At 40.8% G+C, this 22,903-nt stretch overlaps 4 protein-coding genes across 4 annotated transcripts in view; 1 reads left to right on the top strand and 3 right to left on the bottom strand.

Moving 5' to 3' along the window:
* Positions 1-22,903, top strand: part of Cow (Proteoglycan Cow) — a 1,009,917-nt gene that overhangs the window by 61,348 nt on the left and 925,666 nt on the right. The gene's annotated exons all lie outside the window — the stretch shown is intronic.
* On the bottom strand, positions 1,274-2,725 carry LOC143371171 (uncharacterized). Its single transcript, XM_076816120.1, is given in 2 exon segments — positions 1,274-2,325; positions 2,328-2,725. Coding segments are annotated over 2 exon segments (1,431 nt in total). The 5' UTR covers positions 2,707-2,725.
* On the bottom strand, positions 3,633-6,703 carry LOC143371170 (uncharacterized). Its single transcript, XM_076816118.1, has 3 exons — positions 6,692-6,703; positions 3,945-4,065; positions 3,633-3,841 (listed from the first exon to the last, which is right to left on the bottom strand). Exons 1-3 carry the CDS (start codon positions 6,701-6,703, stop codon positions 3,633-3,635), a joined length of 342 nt encoding a protein of 113 aa, XP_076672233.1.
* On the bottom strand, positions 7,807-11,473 carry LOC143371063 (uncharacterized). Its single transcript, XM_076815888.1, has 2 exons — positions 9,435-11,473; positions 7,807-9,132 (listed from the first exon to the last, which is right to left on the bottom strand). Exon 1 carries the CDS (start codon positions 10,524-10,526, stop codon positions 9,636-9,638), a length of 891 nt encoding a protein of 296 aa, XP_076672003.1. The 5' UTR covers positions 10,527-11,473; the 3' UTR covers positions 7,807-9,132; positions 9,435-9,635.

Below are 22,903 nucleotides of genomic sequence, written 5' to 3'. Positions count from 1 at the left end.
TGGAACTTTGCAACCCAACCATTCCGGAGGTCCTAGCGTTTCTTACTCGGTTATATGAAGAAGGCTTATCCTACAGTACCATAAATTGTATTCGATCAGCGATCTCGCTAATAGCGAGATCGCTGATCGAATACAATTTATGGTTACTGAGATTGCACAAGACGGTAGAATTCAGCGGTTTTTCAAAGGTATTTCAAATTTAAGACCTTCAAGACCCAGGTACGATTTTACTTGGAATCCGAAAATTGTCCTGGAATATTTTATAAGACAGCCGGCGAACGGAGAGTTGAATTTCAGTATGGTTGCCAGAAAACTAATTACTCTTCTGGCGTTAATTACTGGTCACCGAATGCAGACATTCGCTCTAATTGATATAGACAACATAAGGATATTCGCGGATAAAGTGGAAATAAGGATTCCTGCGCGTATTAAAACATCGAAGAAAAACGCAATTCAACCGCTTTTAACCTTGCCATTTTTTCATGATAAGAAGATATGTGCAGCTTCAACATTATTATATTATTTGGATAGTACGAAAGAAATTCGTAACTCAGTGAAAAGACTCTTTATATCAAATAATAAGCCGGTCAAGGCGGTCTATACGCAGTCTTTAAGCCGCTGGGTAAAAGAGGTTCTAACTAGTAGCGGAATAGATACTACTGTGTTCTCAGCGCATAGTACGCGACACGCTTCTACCTCAGCAGCAAAAAGACTGGGTGTGGATCTAGACATTATCAGAAAAACAGCTGGCTGGTCTAAAGAGTCAAAAACGTTCGCGAGATTTTATGATAGAGAAGTTTGTTCAGATAAGCAACAGTTTGCATTATCCATACTGGAAAATTAATTTGTGTATCATGGAATAAAAAATTATTCAAACTAACTATTCAGTTAGTTTCCTCAGTTGGGTCGCCGTAATGAGACTTTAAACATCTACGATTTGATCTTGAGGAGGAGGCGCTAAATACAATTATATAATTGAACGAACTTACCTAGTGAAGTTCGATTAGAATTGTATAAGCGCCTCCTCCGAAAAGATCAAACCCACCCTTTCTTTCTTCTTTCAGAAAAACCCATTATCTAGTACACTAGAATAACCCAATCAATTACGGCAACACTTTAAAATAATGAGGTGCGCGGCCGACGCCGCTTGCGTGTTTTATTTTATGTTAAAGATGTGACGATACTGGCATAGAGTAGGGGTACTACGATTTGATCTTTTCGGAGGAGGCGCTTATACAATTCTAATCGACCTTCACTAGGTAAGTTCGTTCAATTATATAATTGTATCATTGTGTATCAAAGGATCATTTTCGAGCTCATCGATACAAATCTTCCATAATGCATACACAGAGTCATTGCATGATTTATTTTTGTTTCTTGCATTTTCAAATTCCTGTATTTTTTCTTTAGGAATAAACTGATCAAAAAAAATTTTAGTACACACAAAGACATTATGTGTAAGAGGATTACTTGAATTTACACCTGCATTTGCAGAATTTAATTCTTTTCTTCTAGTTGAAATACATTTCTTATAATCAGGTACGTTTACATCAAATGGATATAAGCCACAAACTTTAAATCCATTTTTTATGGTCGTATCACTCAGTTGGTCGAAAACTTTTTTAAATAATGGAGCAAAAGTTCCCTTCGTAATTGATTTCTGAGTACTTTGTTTATAATCCTGAACTACTTGTCTCCATTTTAATTTTAGAGATCTAAATATTGCAACATCACACGGTTGCATTATTTGAGTGGCGTTGGGATGTAAAGAAAAAAGAATAATCTTATGTTTTATGCAAAAAACACTAAGTTCTAACGTCAAATGAGATTTGTGTCCATCAAGGAAGTATATTATAGGAAACTCTACTCCATTACTCGTACACCATGGGTAAAAAATATTGGCGATATATTCATAGAATGTGCTTGACACCATCCACCCTGTATCCGATCGTCCTATTGGCCAATTGTCTGGAATTGATTGTGCTATGTGCCCTGGAATTCTCTTATAAGGAAACATAATCATAGGTGGTAAAGCATCACCCGCAGCAGAAAATGTACAAAGCACGGTTAAAGTTTCCTTTTCTTTTCCAGATGCAATTTCATAGAAATCTTTTTCATTTTTTGGTCCTAAAAGTTGACCACTTTTAGGGCAGAGTTGCACACCTGTCTCATCACCATTAAAAATACTTTTTGGTCTCTGCAAGACACTATGAAGTTCATTTTCTTCTAAATAGGATTTTACTTGGTGGAACCATTCTCTCAAATGTTCTTCGGTCACTGATGCTCGACCTTTTGAAATTACTTCAGTATTTTTTTTGTAAATTGTGGATGTCTCTTCAAGAAGAGTTGCTACCATTTATCCCCTGGCCTATTGTGTGGAAATATAGTTATTCGCCTTGCTTCGTTAAGTACATTTTGTACGCAACTCTTCACTTCATTCGGATGCATTGGGAAGCCCAATTTAGCTTTGTGTAAGATCCATTCCTTTAAACGACATTCTTCTTCTACACTTAAAATCGGGTTTGGACCCCTCTTGGATTGCTTCGGGGCCTTTCCAGTGAGTTTAGCATGTAGCGTAGACTTTGGAATGCCATACTCTTTTGCTACCTTGCCTAAACTTCTTCCTTTTCCGACTTGGTTCAGAGCGTTGTCAATGTCATTTTCTGAATATTTATGTAATTTATATAGTCGCTTCTGGCTCGTCATTATTAACGGAGAAGAAAAAATACCTATGCCTACAAAATATAAAAATAAACAATAAGGTAGAAATATCTAAAGGCCCTGATAACCAGATCGGGCAGCAGGATCTGCCGGCAGCTGCGGTGCAGCCTACGTCCGCATCCAGCTACGGTTCTGCCGGCAGGGTCTGCTTGTCAGGGTCTGCCGGCAGATCGACGGCAGATCGACGGCAGGTCCTGCTGCCCGCCTGACACATCCAACAGCGCCATCTGAAGGCCACAATTGCCAAAGAATTCCCTACGCGTGACGTCACATGGACCTACGCACCAACACAAATGTATCGTTATTGCTGTAGGTGTATCCCTACTCCCTCCCTTTCTATTACGCGTGGAGAATTGATAGACAGGATAAATGGAGCAGTGGATTCTTCACATAACCTGCGAGCAGATTCTACAGTTTATTAAATAAGTTTTCTATTTATTTGTAAAAGTATATATTTTGTCTTTAAGAACATACAGTGATTACAATTACAGAATAATATAAGTGGCACATATAAATCGGAAGAGAAACTTTCAATATTTACATTTAGAAGTGGTGATTCTAGATGCAAACATAAGTCAATTTTGTCTGGAACGAAGGGCAATATCAGAAACTTTTATTCTATATATTTGACTTATTTTTTTGCGTAGAATCACCACGTCTTCTTCGCTTGTGTTAACTCTGAAAACAAATACAATATTAGCTTAAAATTGAAATGATACTGGGAAAGTACCGATCAATGAGTATTTTATTAAACGGGCGCTGAAAAGTGCCGATTGTTGTTCATTGTGAACGTCGAGAGATAGTTCCCGTTGTAATAAATTAAAATGGGCACTGAAAAGTACCGTTTGGTCTCTTCGCCACTGTAAAAGGAGACACATCTCTACTTTTAATGGGCACGTGAAAACGGACCTTCAGAGATCGTCATCAGCTTCGTCGGGCTGCTGGTCGCTCCAGAAACTGCGGGGCACTCGAGGTTCCTGGGATGGCGATGCTGGCTTCGTGCGCGGACCACGCTTCCTACAGCGTATCCTCTCCTTTGCCGCCTTCAGTTCCGCTTGCATCCGCAATTGGAAGTCCGATCGGGTTGGCTTCTGGAACTTGGGATTCTGAGCCACACCGTCTGAAAAAGAAATGTATGCAAAGTACGTTAGCATCAATGGAACATACAGTAATAGTAACAATAATTCTACGTAAAAAGATGAAAAATGCTTATTGTTTCGTACCAAAAATTGCCCTCGCGATGCGGGTGTCATAGAAGGATCTGAGTCCTTCGCGGCCAAACCAAGTGAACGACGACGTTAAGTCGTCCGGCAGTGCTTCCTTGAAGCAGCACTTGACCGCTCCCTTCAAATCGAACCCGCCCACGTATTCGAAATACTTTACCCAAACAAAGCGAGTACAGATTGATGTAAGTATATATTATACAGGGTGTCCCACTAAGGAGTGGACAGCGCGATATCTCTTAAAGTATTGTCGATAAAAATATAAAAAAAATAGGGAATTGCATGGTTCGAGAGGGCCCATTTATTAGCGCGAACGAATTTTGTTTTCGATTATTATTTTAAAAGATACGATGGTCAAGTTCGGTTTTTCAAATGGAACTATTTTTTTTGAAGACCTAAGTTGATAGTGCGTTCGAAGACAAATTCAATAAGCTTTAATGTATACACTTTATTTCCACTGGTTTTTAAGATATTGCGCTTGCAAAATTACTGATTTTCACTGGAAGAAAACCCTCTGGAATAGGAACGACCGGGGTCGGTCTTACTGGCGCTACGGGTGGCATTGCCTGTTGAAACTGATACTTACCTGCCAAAGGTCTACGACAGGGTTCGCAGGCCCAAAAGCTGGACAATTCTTTTCCGTCAGAAATGCTACTTAGGTAGGTACATCTGCGGTATCGAGAAGCGCATCGTTACTTTTATTTCGCACTTGCTTCTACGCTCGGATGGCCGGTTCTTTTGGGAGGGATGCAAGTTGGATTGGTTAGGTTAGGAGGAGTGAAAGTTGCTAGACTAAATTTCAACCATAGGGAGCAGATTGTATCAGAACCAATCCAACTTGCATCCCTCCCAAAAGAACCGGCCATCCGAGCGTAGAAGCAAGTGCGAAATAAAAGTAACGATGCGCTTCTCGATACCGCAGATGTACCTAACTAAGTAGCATTTCTGACGGAAAAGAATTGTCCAGCCTTTGGGCCTGCCATTTCTGGCGTAGACCTTTGGCAGGTAAGTATCCATTTCAACAGGCAGTGCCACCCGTGGCGCCAGTAAGACCGCCCCCGGTTTTTGCCATTTCAGAGGGGTTTCTTCCAGTGAAAATCAGTAAATTTGCAAGCGCAATATCTTAAAAACCAGTGGAAATAAAGTGTATACATTAAAGCTTATTGAATTTGTCTTGGAACGCACTATCAACTCAGGTCTTCAAAAAAAAATAGTTCCATTTGAAAAACCGAACTTGACCATCGTATCTTTTAAAATAATAATCGGAAACAAAATTCGTTCGCGCTAATAAATGGGCCCCCTCGAACCATGCAATTCCCTATTTTTTTTATATTTTTATCGACAATACTTTAAGAGATATCGCGCTGTCCACTCCTTAGTGGGACACCCTGTATCTAAATCAGAAAAAGAGATGAAACGCGAACACACACACACTTGGTTATCTTAACGTATAGATCTGAATTGAGTTTAAACGAGACTGAATAATAGTGATTTTAACAGAGCGAAATGAATAATACTTTTAGTTTATAGTTAAGAAATTAATATTGTAAGCAAAGTTTAGTAAAATGATTATTTCACAAAGTTGAGTCTTTTCCGCGGTTTCAAATTAGACCGGGGAACTCTCGCTCTAAAACACTTGCGGACCCAGCGACACGCACCTCACGATTTTTCATCACAGAGTGTCGCAGCTTCACGCTCTCGGCAGCGACCACAGTGGGTCCGTACCGAAAATGCTTACGCTGCATTTTATCGCTCGGCCGCGTTACCATGGGCCCGTCTACTTAACGAGGCGGTGTGTGTGTGTGTTTTCACGTCCATCCATCAGACTCCCGATTCAAATATATGATCAATCTTTACGGAATATTCGTACTCACAGGAAAACATGACGTCTCACATACAATTTCGCACAGCTAAAGGTCCTCCCTTAATGTTCATGATTTCATATACACAATTTCTGACTAGGGGAATCCCACAGTCGGTTGACTATCAGAAATTGTGTTGGGTATTCAAATTTTAACAACAATTTTTAATTAATTACTAATTCACACATGCGACAAGATCGTGGGAAGGCGCGGTTCCCTGCACCGGATGTAGAGCATACAATTTCGTCAGTCAAGAAATGATCCAGTCTGCGCATTCCCGCTGTAGCCGTTACTGATTATGTTACAATGTTTAATGCGACGGTCAGAGGTGTGCTCAACAAGGGTTCTCCCACAATGCTGCGAAGCATTGTTGAAACGCACCCCTGCCGCTTACATAAAACGGATTCGGCACAGAAGGAGAATCACTGGGTCTTTCCGAACGCGACTCTCTGGTGAGAACGCCGCTGCGTCAGCACCGCCTTATCTGTATCGCGGGACGGCAGTACGTTGAGACGACGACGTTCCAAGAAAAGGGGTTTTTGTTCTATCAAAAATATTATTAATTAATAGGCAGGGGTATGATCAACGAGGGATTTCCCATAACGCTAGGCGTTGTTGATGCATACCCTGACTTAAAAGAAAAATTTTACGTTCCGAACGTAACACGCGCATGCGTTTGATTCTTCCACTCTTCATCACTCGATTCTCTCTTTCATCGCACTCGCGTCTCGCGATACTTTGAGCTAATATTAATATTAATACTAAACACACCTTATAAAAGTAGAAATAATAAGAATATGATGAGAATATAAGTATTTAAGTGCTTATTAATTGGGTTTATTAACACGAAAAAGAAAGGGGCAGTTTTGGGGGTTTGTTACATACGTATATGGACATATTCAGTATTCACAGACTATTTGGTAGCAATGAAAATATATATATAAATCAATAATACAAATTATGATACAACAGCAGACAGAAAGGTAAAAACTTTATCACTGGTAATGATATAAATGATACATAATTTTTCCGTTCTCGGTCTCCTGTTAATAGCTGGCTTTCGAGCTGATCGCGGTCGGGTTTTGTCGAGCCGATCTGAAATCAAATTCCCCGCTCATGGCGACCAAGCTTGTATCCCGAATCGATCCTTGAAATCTCAAGCGATTCGAACTTCTCGGGACCCCGCCCGATCCCGCCCGAAATTTTCCGGCCCGTCCCGAGCCCGAAACGTCGGGTACACGAACACCCCCACATCCCTGCTAAATACTATTTCTTTTTCTCCTTCTTCCTCTTCCACTGGAATTTTGAAATGTTATTCAAATTTATTAGCAAATTCCACCGATTGTTTTTAACGTAAGAGTTTAGTGTATTTGGTGACAACTAATCAGAAATGTTTATAAATGCGTAGTTACTTTCTTTCGCTGACGGCCCTCAGCGTTGCGCCCTAAAGGTTGAGTTTCCTAGCCGCGTCCGGCGGCGGCGACGGCGGCCAGCGGCCAAATCCTAAGCACCGCTCTTAAGGTGGAGTCTCCATGGCGCGGTCGGCGACGGCGGCCGGCGGCGGCGGCCCAGCGGCCGCGCCTCAGCAGCCCATTGCGGCGGCCAGACTCCGGCCGCTTGGCGTTCGGGGTCCCACTTTTGTTCAAGCGCACTTGAAAGGGTCTACGGCCAAGGATTCATACCTGCTTCAGGAATAAAATAATTTTTTATTCTTTATCGTTTCGATATGGAAGTGACACCAATGGATTCCTTGTGTTTTTCCAATGTAAATCATATGAAATTTCATGAAAATCGGACTATTATGAACGAAGACAACTTGAAATGATATAAATTGAATCTGGAAAATCACCCTTTAGTGACGCGTATCTGAATTGTCGACGAAGTTCCAGTTTTCGTCTGCGGAGGACAAAACATTGATAGAGGATATATCTAATTAAATATTATGTCCTTTATGATTGCTAGAAGTGAAAGGAAATGTGTGGAGAGAAGTGTCAATTAAATTAAACAGAACAGGTAAACTATTTTCCAACTATACTTATTTCTTTATTATTGCTAATTATAATTATTTATTCTTTCATCATACATGTACGAGGCACTTAGAACTAAAGGAATGTCACTGACATTTTTAAATTTTACAGTTAAGAGCAGGAATGCTTACAATTAGTTTAATCGTTAAATATAATATTATAAATAATGTAAGTAATTTAACGTTATATCAAAATATCATTTAAAGGCTAGAAAAATTGACAGTGCCAAAGGTATGCCAGTGATTTATTATCTCATGCGCTTCAGTATAAACACCAATTGCTATTAGTAACGAGAATACGAATATTAGTACGAAGAATTTCTCTGAATTTGTTGAGTGACGATAAACTCAATACAGTTTTAATACTATCTTAAATTAATAGTGGTATTCATAATAAACGCATGGCGGAGTAGTGTATAACAGCGATGCGTTGTCGCAAAAATTTAACTTGCATTGTATTTAATGCACCTCCTACCAACAAATATGTTACGTTACGCCAAAACAGATGCAGCACGCTGTTTCGTACATATAATCCATCAGATGAATTTATAGAAACAATTAATTTGGGGCGTTCAAAATCATTCGATTATATACGAAAAAAAATTACCCGGTTACAAAAGTCGAAATGTACCCGAAAGTGCGTGGAAATCAATAAGCAGCCACATAAAATCAGAAAGTATTATACATAAGAACATAATATAAATATATATTTAAGATAATAAAATAAAATATTATTTCGTTATGGTTTCATATTGGCAAGAAACTTCTCCAGCAAGCGAAATGAACCAGTCTGCGAAAGCGTTACGAATATCCATAGTTTGTTAATTCAGTCTTGCATAGCGTCTTGTCTTATTTATTTTCAACGTGAATGCTTCATCTGCTACTAAAACATTTGGCATCGAAATGTCTGTGCATGTGAGAGATTTAGTAGGCGGCACGTGCAAGCTCTGATCATCAGTAAGCGAAGCTTTTACAAATGTACAATTGGCAAATACTGTTCCATCACTATTCCCTCCATAGGAACCGCTATTTATTTAAATATGCTTGTGACTACTTACAACTGCCATCAATATAATGGAAAATGTTCCTTTATAATTGTAAAATGCCGATCCATTTTTTGGGAGCAAATATATACACGCGTTTGCCATCCACTGCGCTAACACATTTCGGGATATTTCACTTTTTGATAAAAGTCGGTTCGTTTTTTTCCATTTTTCATTATTAAATTTTCACGGCATAAGTTGCCTCTCCAAGGCGAAAACTGATGGCTATTGCACGAAAAGACAATAGTGAATTGAATCTAAAACATTATTTAAAATAAGAAAAAATTACTTAAAATAAACGAATAGTAATTTTGCAATTGAATAATTACGAATGGAAATTCAAAAATCATTCTTCAATATACAATTTGGTTGTGCGGTTAATATAACTGGTTCTCAAACTCATTCTAATTTGATACTTTGACGTCGATCTTTCACGGGACACGTAAATGATTTTCGGACAAATTATATGTTAACTAACCCAACTATGTTTACACAATTAAACTAATCAATTTTTGATACACAAATAACATATAGTTCTAATATAAAAAATTAAATGTACCTGTCCTTCATGCGCGCCGTACTTGGTGGGATGTTAATAACGTGTGATTTTTTATTTATGTTCGGACGCCTCTTTCGACAATGTTCTCTTGCCATTCCACAGCCCCCTCCGGTGAAGTGAAATAGCTCCGAAATCTATCCCGGATGGCAAACCCCTCGGCATTACCAAACCCTCCTACTCCAGCCAATGGCGTCATGTTATTTATTGCCATGCTTGGCTCCAAATGTTGTTGCTGCGCGGGATTGTTGCACATATATTCATCGCGCAACATGTTGCGGTTATAATATTATCTGTAGTTTCCGGCAGTACGGCAATTGTTGAAAAAAAAATGCGAAATGTCTGGGACAATATCCCAAATGCATTTTCTGACATCCTACGGGCGCGACAGAGCCCATAATTAAAAATTTTTTTCGACAGATCTTGTGCTGCAACGTTTTTTGGGTATGGTTTCAACATACGTTTTGTGAGGCGAAATGCCTCATCGCCCACAATTACATGAGGGGCTGTAACGTTCGATCCCGGAAGAGGTTTGTCCATTGGAAATTTCATTTTGTCTTCACTTATGGCTTGGCCCATAATTGATTTGGTAAATATACCGCTGTCTCCTTCTTTTCCATACGATCCCACGTCAATGATAATAAATTTGTAATTTGCATCCACCAATGCTAATAATACTATGGAAAAGAAGTTCTTGTAGTTAAAATACAAAGAACCGCTATTGCCTGGGCATTGTATTCGGATGTGTTTCCCGGCAATAGCTCCAACACAATTCGGAAAATTCCATTTGACTAGAAAGTCGGTGGCTATTTTCTCAAAACCTGCAATACTCGGCTGCGGCATAAATAATGGAACTAATTTATTGCACAATTGTTCCAATACGGTGCGTACAATACCACTTATGTAATTTGGTGATATTCGAAATGCAAATGCTAATGATCTATAGGATTCTCCAGTGGCTAGGAACCTGTAAAAAATATATTTTCTAATTATTTCAGCTGGTGATTGTAAGAAGAGATGGAGGAACATATGCGATACATGTAGGAAAATGAAGCGGAGCATCAAGTACGGTACAGGGTCGGCAGCAAAGTACATCTACCTGTAGGTACATGTAGTGTGCAGTGCCATATAGGCACAGAAAAGAATCCAGTACTGTACTGGATGTTTTGACATGGACAGCTCTCGAAACAGAAAAACTGATGGGCAGTATCAGCAAATAATTGGAAGCAGATTGCGACTCCATTGTGATATTTTTTAAAAGTATGTGGATGGCACGCCAAAAATTTCCGCCACACTTAATTGTAGAAACAAAGGCGTTGGTGTTTAAATTGATTAATGATCTCGAAATGGAGTCAGCGCAAGATACATGTGTTTGTGCTTGTGGTATTAGTAAAATACAATAGCCGTGATGTTCCCGAGGTCCCACCGATTCGTACAGAGGATGGTCACCGTGGGGTTTTAGTCAATAAGAATCAGACACTACCTCGGTCTCACACACCGCGAGGTGGAGGTGTTTATAAAGATATCCTCCCGTAAATAGAAAAACGCGTTCGTGCAAGAAACCAACCAAGAGTAACACTGAAAGAGGGGGAGAGAGTGTGACGACGTAAGCGATGACCGAATGCGTGATAGAGTAATTGGCAAAAGGAGAGAGAGAGCGCGCGTAGGTAAAGAAAAAGCGGAATAGGGAGAATCGAATGTACGAGAGCGAGGAGAGAATGAACGGGAGAGCATGCAGCGAGCGAAGCGAGAGCGTACAAATCAACGCATGTGCAAATCAGTAGACGGAGAGTGATTATTAAGAGACCATATTTGTATTAACTGTAGTAAAAATATACAACAGCTGTAATAAAATTATGTGACGAAAAAATAAAATATGCTTGTGAAAAATTAACTTGCCTCAATGTCAGGAGCAACTTATCTTCGGGTGAAATTGGCGTCTTGACTCTTGGACACGATTTTTTCTCCAAATCCTTTCCAATATGATTCAAAACGAAATGAACCTGCTCTTTATTTAGGCGAAAAAATTGTCTATACGTTTCCTCGTTATGCACTAAATGGTTTGTTATTAAGGGGGCCGTCTCCGCGGGCCTTTGAATGTGTGAGTACGCTCACACAAGCTAGGAAAAGCGTGCACGTATACGCGTGTAGTAAGCAAATCGTAAATTACAACTTTCGTCCTGGAATCGGCCCGAAGGAAGTTTTTGCGGGTACAGTTGCCTTCAGTAGACATCTGTGCAGGGTGGTCTGGTGCGTTTGAACGCTAATAAGCACCCCATTTTGAAATAATAATGAATTTATGACTCGAAAACTGTCCGAATGAAGCTTCAAGGCTTCTCCGTTGGTGGCGCTAATGGTGCACTGCAGCCATGTAGCACCAGCGTGACGTGTAGGCAGGGCCGACGCGAGGTTAGCTGGCGCCCTTGTGCAAAAAAATTTTTGTTGTCCCCAATTTTTTGCACTTGTTTTCTATTTAATATGTTTAAAAGATTTACATTTATATTTAGTTTATGTGAGGTGTTAGATTCCTTTATTATTAAGCGTACGATCTAGTTTTTTTAGCGTCCCATTCGGCTGGCGCCCTTGTGCGGCGCATGGTTCCGCCGGGCCTGCGTATACGCGATGTAGTAAGCAAACCGTAAATTACAACTTTCGTCCTGGAATCGGCACGGTGGACGTTTTTGCGGGTTTAGTTGCCTTCAGTAGACTTTCGTGCAGGGTGGTCTGGTCCGTTTGAACGCTAATAAGCACCGTACGTTGAAATAATAATGAATTTACGAATCGTGTACTCAGGACAGCCCGAAAAATGACAGAATGAAACTTCAAGGTTTCTCCGTCACCGGCGTTGATGGTATATTCGTGCCTTGTACCATCAAAACCGGTGGAAGTCCAATCTAGCCGATAAATGTAGGAAAGACATAGTTGCCGAGACGTATCGAGAGTCGAATCGCGCTGTTGCCGCATTTCCCCTATCAATATTTTTCCATCGAGGAGGCTTGAATGAATCACGGCGAAGCAGTTGGAGAACAGAGATGGACAAAGATAATATCTGGATAAAGTCAAATAAAAGATACTACAGTATTGTCTCATGGAACGAGAGCGAGCAAGAGGCACTGAAAGCGAGCGAGGGTGGTGCGAGATAGACGACGAGATGTTGTTTGTCTCGCTCCGTCTTTCGAACGCCTGACACTCGTTCCATCTCGCTCCCCCTATCAGCTAAAAAGAAGCGAGAAACGAACACTGAGAATTAGGGCTCTGCTCGCGATACGAGCTCAACGCCGCGCCGGTCCCGACCAGCGAGGACTTGGGCTGTTCGGCGGCGCACAGTGGGGCATTTGGGGTCGATACACGGCACTAAGTCCTTTTACAAAAATATCGCTAAACTGCAAATTTTCTTTTACAGGTAGTTGATTGCAGGTATTATGATTGTTTTTCATATTCATTAATTTTTAACGCGACTACACGGTTTCGAAGAAGAGAACCACGAAACTCTTCAGAATTTGTATTGTTGTTTATAGTATTATTGTTTGCTTAATTCAACTAATTTTTGGTGGAATTAAGTGTTGAGGTATGTATTTGAAGTGTACCAAATTTGATTTTGATATCCCTGATATTTTTGGAATTATATCTTACTGAATGTCCCAATTTTCATTGTTTATTTTTAACGGGAGTTCAAACGAGGTAGTTAGAGGGACGAGAAGGGGTCTATGACGCTTTTTTGTTACAAAAATGCCTTTCCTGCCATTGAAATTCAAAGTAACTGAAGTCTTTTTACATGTGAAAGATGCGGAACTTTTTCCTATGTACAGTGTGCACGATATTGTCGGCAATTTGTAAAAAAGTACTATGACCCATTAAATAAACAAATTTCATTAATTTTTCTGTACCAATAGGATCACAAGCATACGTCCTAACTGAATGAAATGGAAAAATTAACGATAAATATATGATTTGGGTGAGAAAATGTTTTGTGCTGTGTTTCGACCCGAAATGCCCCACTCTGCGGCAACTTGTAATCTCGGTTGGAGAGGCGTACAATGTTGATAAAATGTAAAATGTCACGTTTTCAATATTCAGTAACATACTGCTGAGATTTTCCACATTAAAATGAATTCAAATGCGGTATAAATCGGATTATTTCTAGAACTGTACTAGATAATTAAATATAAATGCGAAACATTTCTAATCTAATAATGCTAAAAATAATCCGATTTATACCGTGTTTAAATTCATTTTCATCTGGAAAATCTCAGCAGTATGTTACTGAAACGTTCATGTCGATACAATAGAAAATGAGAACATTTTACATTCCATTGAAACAAAGAAAATGAACAAGCATTGATGAATTAGAAATATTATATTTTTAAATATTTAATAGCTATATATAAAATTTAATAATTATTAATAATTATGGGGTTGCCGCCGCCGCCCCCACGGCGGCCCCCACGGCGGCCCCCACGGCGGCCCCCTCGGTGGCCCCCTCGGCGGCCTCCTCGGCGGCCTCCACGGCCGTACTGTAATTTTTTCAGCTCCTTCTTCAACTGAAACAGTACCATAAAAATTACATCTTCTAGTTCTACGCCTACATATGAGCCGTTATTTCTTAAACTAGTATAAGTCCATTTATTCATACATTGGGATATTTAAGGGTATGCTTTTGAATCAACAAAATATTCGCATCCGTAAATCAAATCGGGTAATGTTTTTAAAACTATAAACTTGTGTAATTTTATTATGGAATAATAATCAATAAAAATGTTAAAGAAAACAAACGATTTTTTAGCTACAGATCGACTTATACCACTTTCAATAATAATACAGTATTGTCTCCGTAAGTGTTCGGTTTGGTGCACACGATCCGGGTTTGTTGCTATGTATCTCCACCACTTCTGTGTCACTCTTGCCCGGCGAAGGCGAGAGCGAGATGGAACGAGAGCGAGCGAGAGCCACTGAAAGCGAGCGAGACGACGGGATGATGTTTTATCTCGCTCCGTCTTTCGGACGCCTGACACTCCGTCTTTTGCGTTCGCGGCCGTCGCGCAGGCAAAGCGTTCCATCTCGCTCCCCCCTTCGGCCAGGAAGAAGCGAGAAACGAACACTCGGAATTAGAGATCTGTTCACGACAGGAGCTCAACGCCGGCCCGACCAGCGAACACTTACGGAGATAATACTGTACACACACATAATTTCAACATAACTTACTTTTGCTAGAGCCTTCTCGAATTTGTCCTCCCTACTCTCATTCTTCTCCTCCTTCTTCTCCTCCTTCTTCTCCTTCTCCCCCCCCTCCACTTCCCCCCGACGGGGTCGGGACCGTATCTTTCATCTGGAAATGAAATGTTGAATGTATTATTTTTGGCAAATAGTAAGATGGTACAGCGTGATTCTCTCGCTAGAGTCCTCAAAGACAATAGTCTAAGAGCTGGCTATATAGGGGTCAACGTGACTCGATGCAGTCACAGTTCTTATTGTTGGATTAGTGTTGCCGAATGCGAAATCCCCATCTGCCGAGTCAGTCCGGAGAACTAACGCGGGGGTGGGCGGTCAAACAGGTAAAATTTGCAGCATAATAACGTCATTCTTGCTGTTCTGAAATTTCATATACTTATTGTTTACGCATTTAATGAACGATATGCAAAATGGCAGACCACCAAGTGCGCCCTAAAGGCGGTTGCCGTTCCAATATGCGGCCGACGGCGGTCCCACTAGGGCAAAGGAGAAACAAATGTATATTTCTCCCTTGCACTAGCGCGCAAGCCACGTATCGCGCTTTTCATCGACGCCTGTGTTAGCAATATTGAAGCACCACCGTGTAAAAGGGGCTGCAAGGTTGAGCTTACGCAGATGCGGCCAGCGTGACGCCTACAGCGACGATGGGCCCGACCAGTGCGACGCCATAAACATCATAAATTGGCATCGGGGTCCTTAGGAGTTTTCCCAAAAGGACAAGAGGGGACTTTCCACGGGACGGAAAGTCAGTCGATTACAGACCGGGACTCGAGAAAAACCTTCTCGACTCTACCGACTTTTAACAACGGAAGAAATAAAACTATAACGAATAATTTAGAAAGCGAGTTAATACCCTCAACTTTAGGATCTTCTTACATCTGCCAACGTCTTATCCTCCACTTGGTGGTCTGCCATTTTGCATATCGTTCATTAAATGCGTAAACAATAAGTATATGAAATTTCAGAACAGCAAGAATCACGTTATTATGCTGCAAAATTTTACCTGTTTGACCGCCCACCCCCGCGTTAGTTCTCCGGACTGACTCGGCAGATGGGGATTTCGCATTCGGCAACACTAATCCAACAATAAGAACTGTGACTGCATCGAGTCACGTTGACCCCTATATAGCCAGCTCTCGATCTACAATGCCACCAATAAACCGTGCCTCGCTGAGTTACGTGGAAGTGACGAATTCCACGTTCTGCATTTCTCAACAGATCTTTGCGAAAATGGCGTCAATCGATGTCGTGCCGATGAAAATGGTACCACGCTAACTTCGTTAAAAATAGTCCGAATTACACGACATGATTTTAATCGGGAGAATGCCAGGAATGCATTGGTATCACTGCAATATCGATGCAATGAAGAATAAAGAATTTTTTAATACACCGTAATGAATCTCGTCGCGAGCTTTGACGTCCACGAAACTCAGCGAGGCGCGGCTTATTGGCGGCATCGCGTTTGAATACTCTAGCCAGAGAGTCACTCTGTATAATAGTATACAATATAATACTTACATTTTGTGAATTATCCATTGTCTTCGGTGCTATTGCTCTGCAGTTCGTGAGCCAACTGTTGCTTGCCACGCAACAAGTCCTTGGGCAGACTTATTTGTGGAGGAGGAAACACCTACAGGAGCCTTGGTTACGTGTGCGTGACTGATGCGTGCGCAGTTTACGCAACACAGCCACCGCTCCTGTAGGTGTTCCCCTCCATCAGTGGCACCTCGACCACCCGATCCCTGGTTATTTAGCAGCCCGGCGACTATCTTCACAATTTCTTAGAATTCTTTATTCCAGAGTGAGAGAATCCGCGGATATACTACGGTATGACCCAACCAACGGAATGAACTGAAATTTTGAGGGGTTGGGCGGGAGGTGGAGAGACCCTCTAATATAAAATTTCAGCTGCGGATATTTCTTAGTTTCTGAGATATTAATAAAAAAATTTCGGCATAATACATTGAAATCTACCTATGTACACAGACGTTACTAACACAACCATCTTCTTCGTTTCACAGTCGACGATACAATGTACGATATTGACCTCATCGCGCGATGCTTGTAACTGCATCAATTTTTATTCCCAATACAGTACAGTAATACCAGAGTATTTCCAAAGTCACATCGGTTCGCTGTCGTGCTTTCCGCGCCCCACGCACTGGTCTAGCTCCAACCGGTGGCCGATCGAGACGAAACTTGCCGAGTATTACGAGGGGTATTACAAAATTTCAAAAGTGGAAAATGGCGGGGGAGGGGCAGAAGGGCTCACGGGTAGGGAGGCCTCCACCAACGTAAATAAATTTCCAAAATAAATTAACAATTTTTTATTAATATTTCGGAAACGAAATATTAAAGAATACCCGAAGCTACAATTTTAGATTTAGGGTTCACACCCCCTCCCCACCCCACCCCACACCCAAACCTCATCTCGATCGGCCACTGGTGCCATTCGGAAGTATATCCTTTATTCGTTGCATTTATTCGAATAAAACTTTCGAATTAAAAAAAAAAGGTAATTATGCAGAACTGGTGTTTCCTCATCGATTTCAATTATTTTTGGATATGTTGCCGGGGATATGATTCTGAACAACTTTTTCCTATACATGTTACCGCCGCTCGACCTTCGTTGCCGAGATATTTGCCAGAAACTATCGGTATAATCCGACCATTGTTATATAGTCTGTTGAAAACCTTAGTGTTAACTTAGTTTAGTAAGCGCTAGTAACTGTAAGCCCTTTGTTCATATAGTTCTTCTGTAACTATGGGATTTTCTGTCCCGGATAATAAAATAATATAATAATAATACCGATAGTTTCTGGCAAATATCTCGGCAACGAAGGTCGAGCGGTGGTAACATGTATAGGAAAAAGTTGTTCAGAATCATGTCCCCGGCAACATATCCAAAAATAATTGAAATCGATGAGGAAACACCAGTTCTGCATAATTACCTTTTTTTTTTTATTCGAAAGTTTTATTCGAAAGTTTTATCTCTCACTTTCGAACAAAGAATTCTAAGAAATTGTGGAGATAGTCGCCGGGCTTCTCAATAACCAGGGATCGGCGGGGCTCGAGGTACCACTGATGGAGGGGAACATCTACAGGAACGGTGGATGTGTTGCGTAAACTGCGCATGCATCAGTCACGCGCACGTAACCAACTCCTTCGGATTCACGTTTCACGTTCACGGTTCGCGTTTACGTTTTTTGTAACGGGCAGTAGGATTTTGAGTTGTGTTGCGTTGTGTTTGTGTTTGTGTTGTGTTTGTTGGTTTAGTGTGGAATGAGTGACACTCTAAATGCGAATATGCAGGATGTGGAAGAAGATATGGACAATAATTCTCCGTTTCGTCCACGAAAATTACGTCCGTCCGCAAGGAGATTTTTGAAACGGAAAGTACATCGCCAAAAGAGAAGATCTTCAGCCCTTCGGAAGAAACAAGAAAACGAAAAAACGGCAGACGACACTGCCGTAGGACATTCAGAAGAAGTGGCCGAGGAACGTATGGTAGAGGAACCATCAACATCCGATGGACAAAATCATACGTACCAAGAGATAATGCACTCGCCATCCGATGAAGACACTGATACGGCCAGTTTGGGAGAAACTGAAGAGGCGCTTCAAGAATTTGATGTTGAAAGTAACGAAGAAGAAAACTTCGTTATAGAAAAAGTTGCGAAGAACGAGTCGCAAGAGCAATCGCGTCTCCTAAATAGCAACGATGTCATGAATTTTCAAAATGTGCTTGCTCAATTGCAGAAAATAGGTAAACATGCAAAACATAGAGAAGACTGCGGCATTGAACACCTACGAATAACTGGTGTGAAACGGTGTGGCTTCAAGAGCATCTTCAGCGTAATGTGCACTTTATGCCATTACAAAGCTGAAATCCACAATCAATCGAACGAAGCCGAAGAAGTGGATAGCAATCAGGGCGCCGTTAATGCAACAATCTTATGTGGAGGCAGTTATGCTCAGTTGGAACACACTTTTGCAGGAGTGAACATACGTTGCATGTCGAAGAAAGAATTCGTGAAGAATCAAGATGAATTCGTCAAGTCCGCAATTGCCGCTGCAGAAGAAGAGATGTTAGCAGCGGCTGAAGAAGAAAAACGTTTGGCGATTGAGAGAGGCGACGTTCTTCCCGGGTCAGGGACCCCTCACATCCCCGTTGTGGCCGACGGAAGCTGGATGAAGAGATCCTACCGCAGTGGATGTTACGATTCTGCGTCTGGAGTCGGCGTGATAGTTGGCTATCACACGAAAAAAGTATTATTTTACGGCGTTCGGAACAAAGTTTGCAGAATTTGTCGGATTGCTGCGAAAAACGAGAAAGAACCCCGAAAGCACACATGTTTCAAAAACTGGAAAACATCTCGAGCATCGACTGCTATGGAAAGCGATGCTATAGTAGAAGGATTCAACACTAGCGTAGAAAAACGTGGGCTCGTTTATTCTACACTGATTGCTGATGGGGACAGTAGCGTGTATAAGAAGATTATTGATGCGGACCCATATAAGAGACAGATTCGTGTAAAAAAGATTGAATGCACGAATCATTTGTTGCGAAACTTTTGCACAAAAATGAAAGCGATTGTAAAAAAGACCACATCTGGACCATTGAGACAAACTGTGGAAAGTAGCATTCGCCGGATGCGCACGGACATCGTGAAAGCCGCAAAGTTTAGATACAATCAGAATGTATCAATCGACGAGAGAACGAAGAATTTGTATGGCGACATTCAGAATGTTCCAAGCCACGTGTTTGGTGAACACGCAGAGTGTGCAAGACTAGAATATTTCTGCGATGGAAAGAATAAAGAGAATGAGAAAAACATCGTTCCAGACTTGATGAAAATTGGAGTGTACCAGGACGTAAAAGAAATACTTCGTCCACTATTAGCTCATGCGGAGAGCTTACTCTATAATACTACTAATAACGCTGTGGAAAGTTTGAACGGACTAATTGCCAAGTACACTGGCGGAAAAAGATTAAATTTCGCCGAAAGAGGATCTTATACAGGGAGATGTGCTGCTGCTGTCGTGGAGTACAACAGTAACCAAGTGCACTCGCGATTGGATGCGGTTATGAAGAAGAAAACGCCCGAGGTTGTGCACCAAATGGAAGAAAAGAAAAAGAAAGAAAAGGAAAAGAAAGCTGCAAAACAGAAGGAAACGAAGGCTGCGCGATATGTACGCAAGCATTTGCCCTCGCAGAAAGATTGTGATTATGGACAAAATGCACAGAAGCCAGACATGCCATCCGAAATGTACGAACTGGAGCGGGAAAAGCATATGCAAATGCTCAGTGACTGGCAAGAGAAAAGACATGCCATTGAAGATGAAACAATCGGCCAAGCAAAGAACCGCAAATGGTTGCAGTACAGGTCCAAATTGTTGACAGCATCCAATTTTGGACAAGTGTGCCGTCGCCGACCTGACACGCTTTGCGCAAATACAGTAAAATCAATTCTTTATCCGAAGATAATTAGTGCACCCGCGGTGGAATACGGGAAAGAATGCGAGAATATTGCTCGCGAAGAATTGAAGAAGCAATATACAGATATTGCGGAATGTGGATTTTTCATCGACAGCTGCATCGCCTTCTTAGGAGCTTCACCGGATGGAATCATCGGTCAAGAGGGTATTTTGGAAATCAAATGCCCCAAATCAGCGGAGAACTTTACGCCTGAAGAAGCTATTGAACAAGTTCCCGCTGTCCGGCGCATGTTCACGCGTAACGCAGGTATTTCAATAAGTAAAACGCATCACTATTTTTATCAAATACAAGGCCAGTTACACATTACTGACAGAAAGTACTGTATATTTTGCCTTTGGACCCCGAAAGGGTTGAAATCTATAAAAGTAGAGAGAGATGATGCGTTTTGGAAAAGAGAAATGGAGCCAAAACTTGTTCAATTTTATTTAGAATGCATGCTACCCGAATTAATAGATAGTCGGCACAATAGGTGCATGACTATTCGGGAGCCACAATTTATTCTAGCAGAGAGAGCGAAAGAAAAACCGAAAAGCTTGAAAAAGCGAAAAAGGTCTCTCTCCAGAAATAATTAAACTATTATAACGGCCCGGCGTCGCACCGCGTTGTAAAGCGCGGCACCACTGACCCCGTCAGTGGTGACAAGTGCCAGCGATGGCACTTTTACTCGCGGATCATATGATCACGCGAGTCGATCGACGCCGCCGTCACTTCCCCAAAGAAGTGACGAAGAAAATAATAAATATGATCGATCCGGCGTCGCACCGCTGACTATCGTCAGTGGTGACAAGTGCCAGCGATGGCACTTTTACTCGCGGATCATATGATCACGCGAGTCGATCGACGCCGCCGTCACTTCCCCAAAGAAGTGACGAAGAAAATAATAAATATGATCGATCCGGCGTCGCACCGCTGACTATCGTCAGTGGTGACAAGTGCCAGCGATGGCACTTTTACTCGCGGATCATATGATCACGCGAGTCGATCGACGCCGCCGTCACTTCCCCAAAGAAGTGACGAAGAAAATAATAAATATGATCGATCCGGCGTCGCACCGCTGACTATCGTCAGTGGTGACAAGTGCCAGCGATGTCACTTTTACTCGCGGATCATATGATCACGCGAGTCGATCGACGCCGCCGTCACTTCCCCGAAGAAGTGAAGAAGAAAATAATAAATTTAATTCACCCTTTAATTTTTTCAGACACATTTCTAAATTCACAGCGGAGCTGTTACTTTTTGACCCGTCGGGTAACCGGCTACCCGGAATAAGTTCAAGCCATTGAATGTGGTATTGTTCGATCATTTTTACCTAATATCAAACAATACCATAGACAATAAAGCATTCAATTCCTTGAAGTTGTTTCGGGTAGCCGAGTACCCGACGGGTAAAAAAGTAACAGCTCTAGTTCACAGGAGCAGACAGACGGAATCGGGCTCGATCAAATGCGCCAGGTTGATTCACACGGGCCTCGCAGGTATACATGATGTTCGACGAATTATTGAAACAAATTTTTACTTTTATATAAAACTTACAGAAATGTCTGCGATCATTTGTTACAGGCGGATTCTTTACCAAATTACTGCAAACATGGTTTATGGGACAGTAATGTCAGGACAAATGGAATGATAAGTACCATATTTCAGGTAAAGTTTAACAGCTTATACATCTGCAGTAAAATTTTGTACGTTTACAAAAGTACAATTAAGTATTTCCTAATGAACTTCATAATGTGTTACAGATCCACACTGCCTATGTCATCTTTCGGTACGAGCGACCTAAGAAAATTGTAGGAAGACCGTCAAAGAAGAAGAGGAAATACACCATTTTTATCTGTCCATTTCAAAGGGGCGAAAGCTTGAATGTCGAATTTCAATTCTCCAATGAAGTTGGATTGATTTATTGTAATGACTATAACTTGATTAGAAACAAAAAAAATATAAAAAAATGTTGTGTTAAACGATTTTGTCAAAAAGGCACTAACAACTAAAAAATACTTCTACTGTTGTGCTACAATTTCGATGGTGTTTTTCAACTTTAAATAAAAACGTGGTTCAGGATATTTCATAACAGAATATGAATCAATTTAGTATAGCCTCAAGTGTCGAAATGAATTTGTTGCGAGATATATTGCTCCACGATTTTGTGAAAATACACCATCGAAATTATAGTATAAGAAAATAAATATTTTTTAGTTTTTAATGCATTTTTCATAAAATCGTTTATTATAAATTGTTTAATATACTTTTTCTAGTTTTTAGTGTTTGTGGATTTACATTACTCTTATTGCTGTATGTAGTTTAACAGTTTGCTTGAAGAATGGTTGATTTATTGTTATGGGTTATTATTTCTTGGTGACTAGGTAATTTTTTCACCCACTCGGAGTTTTTTCATAATTTTGTATTGTCAACCAAACTACGCACCTCTGCAAAGTTTCGAGGGAATTGGATGGTTGGAAGTGGTTTAAAATTGAGTTTCCACATTTGAATCAAACAAACAAACAAACAGAGGATCGTAGCTAAATAAAATCGTTTAATGGGACATTCCCAAATATCAGTATTGTTAGTACTGAACTCTGGTTTATATTGATAAATTTTTACAACCGTGGAATAACAATTCCGAAGAAAACCATGTACAAAACTATTATTGAAACACACAATTCTTGTTGATATAAAAGATAATTTGATGTATAGTTAGATGAAAAAAAGCGGCATATGTTTTTAGAAGAATTACAGCATTCATAAA

Source organism: Andrena cerasifolii, chromosome 7 (genome assembly GCF_050908995.1).
Source record: "Andrena cerasifolii isolate SP2316 chromosome 7, iyAndCera1_principal, whole genome shotgun sequence".
Classification (NCBI taxonomy): Eukaryota; Metazoa; Arthropoda; class Insecta; order Hymenoptera; family Andrenidae; genus Andrena; species Andrena cerasifolii.
This window is presented reverse-complemented; position numbering and strand designations above follow the sequence as displayed.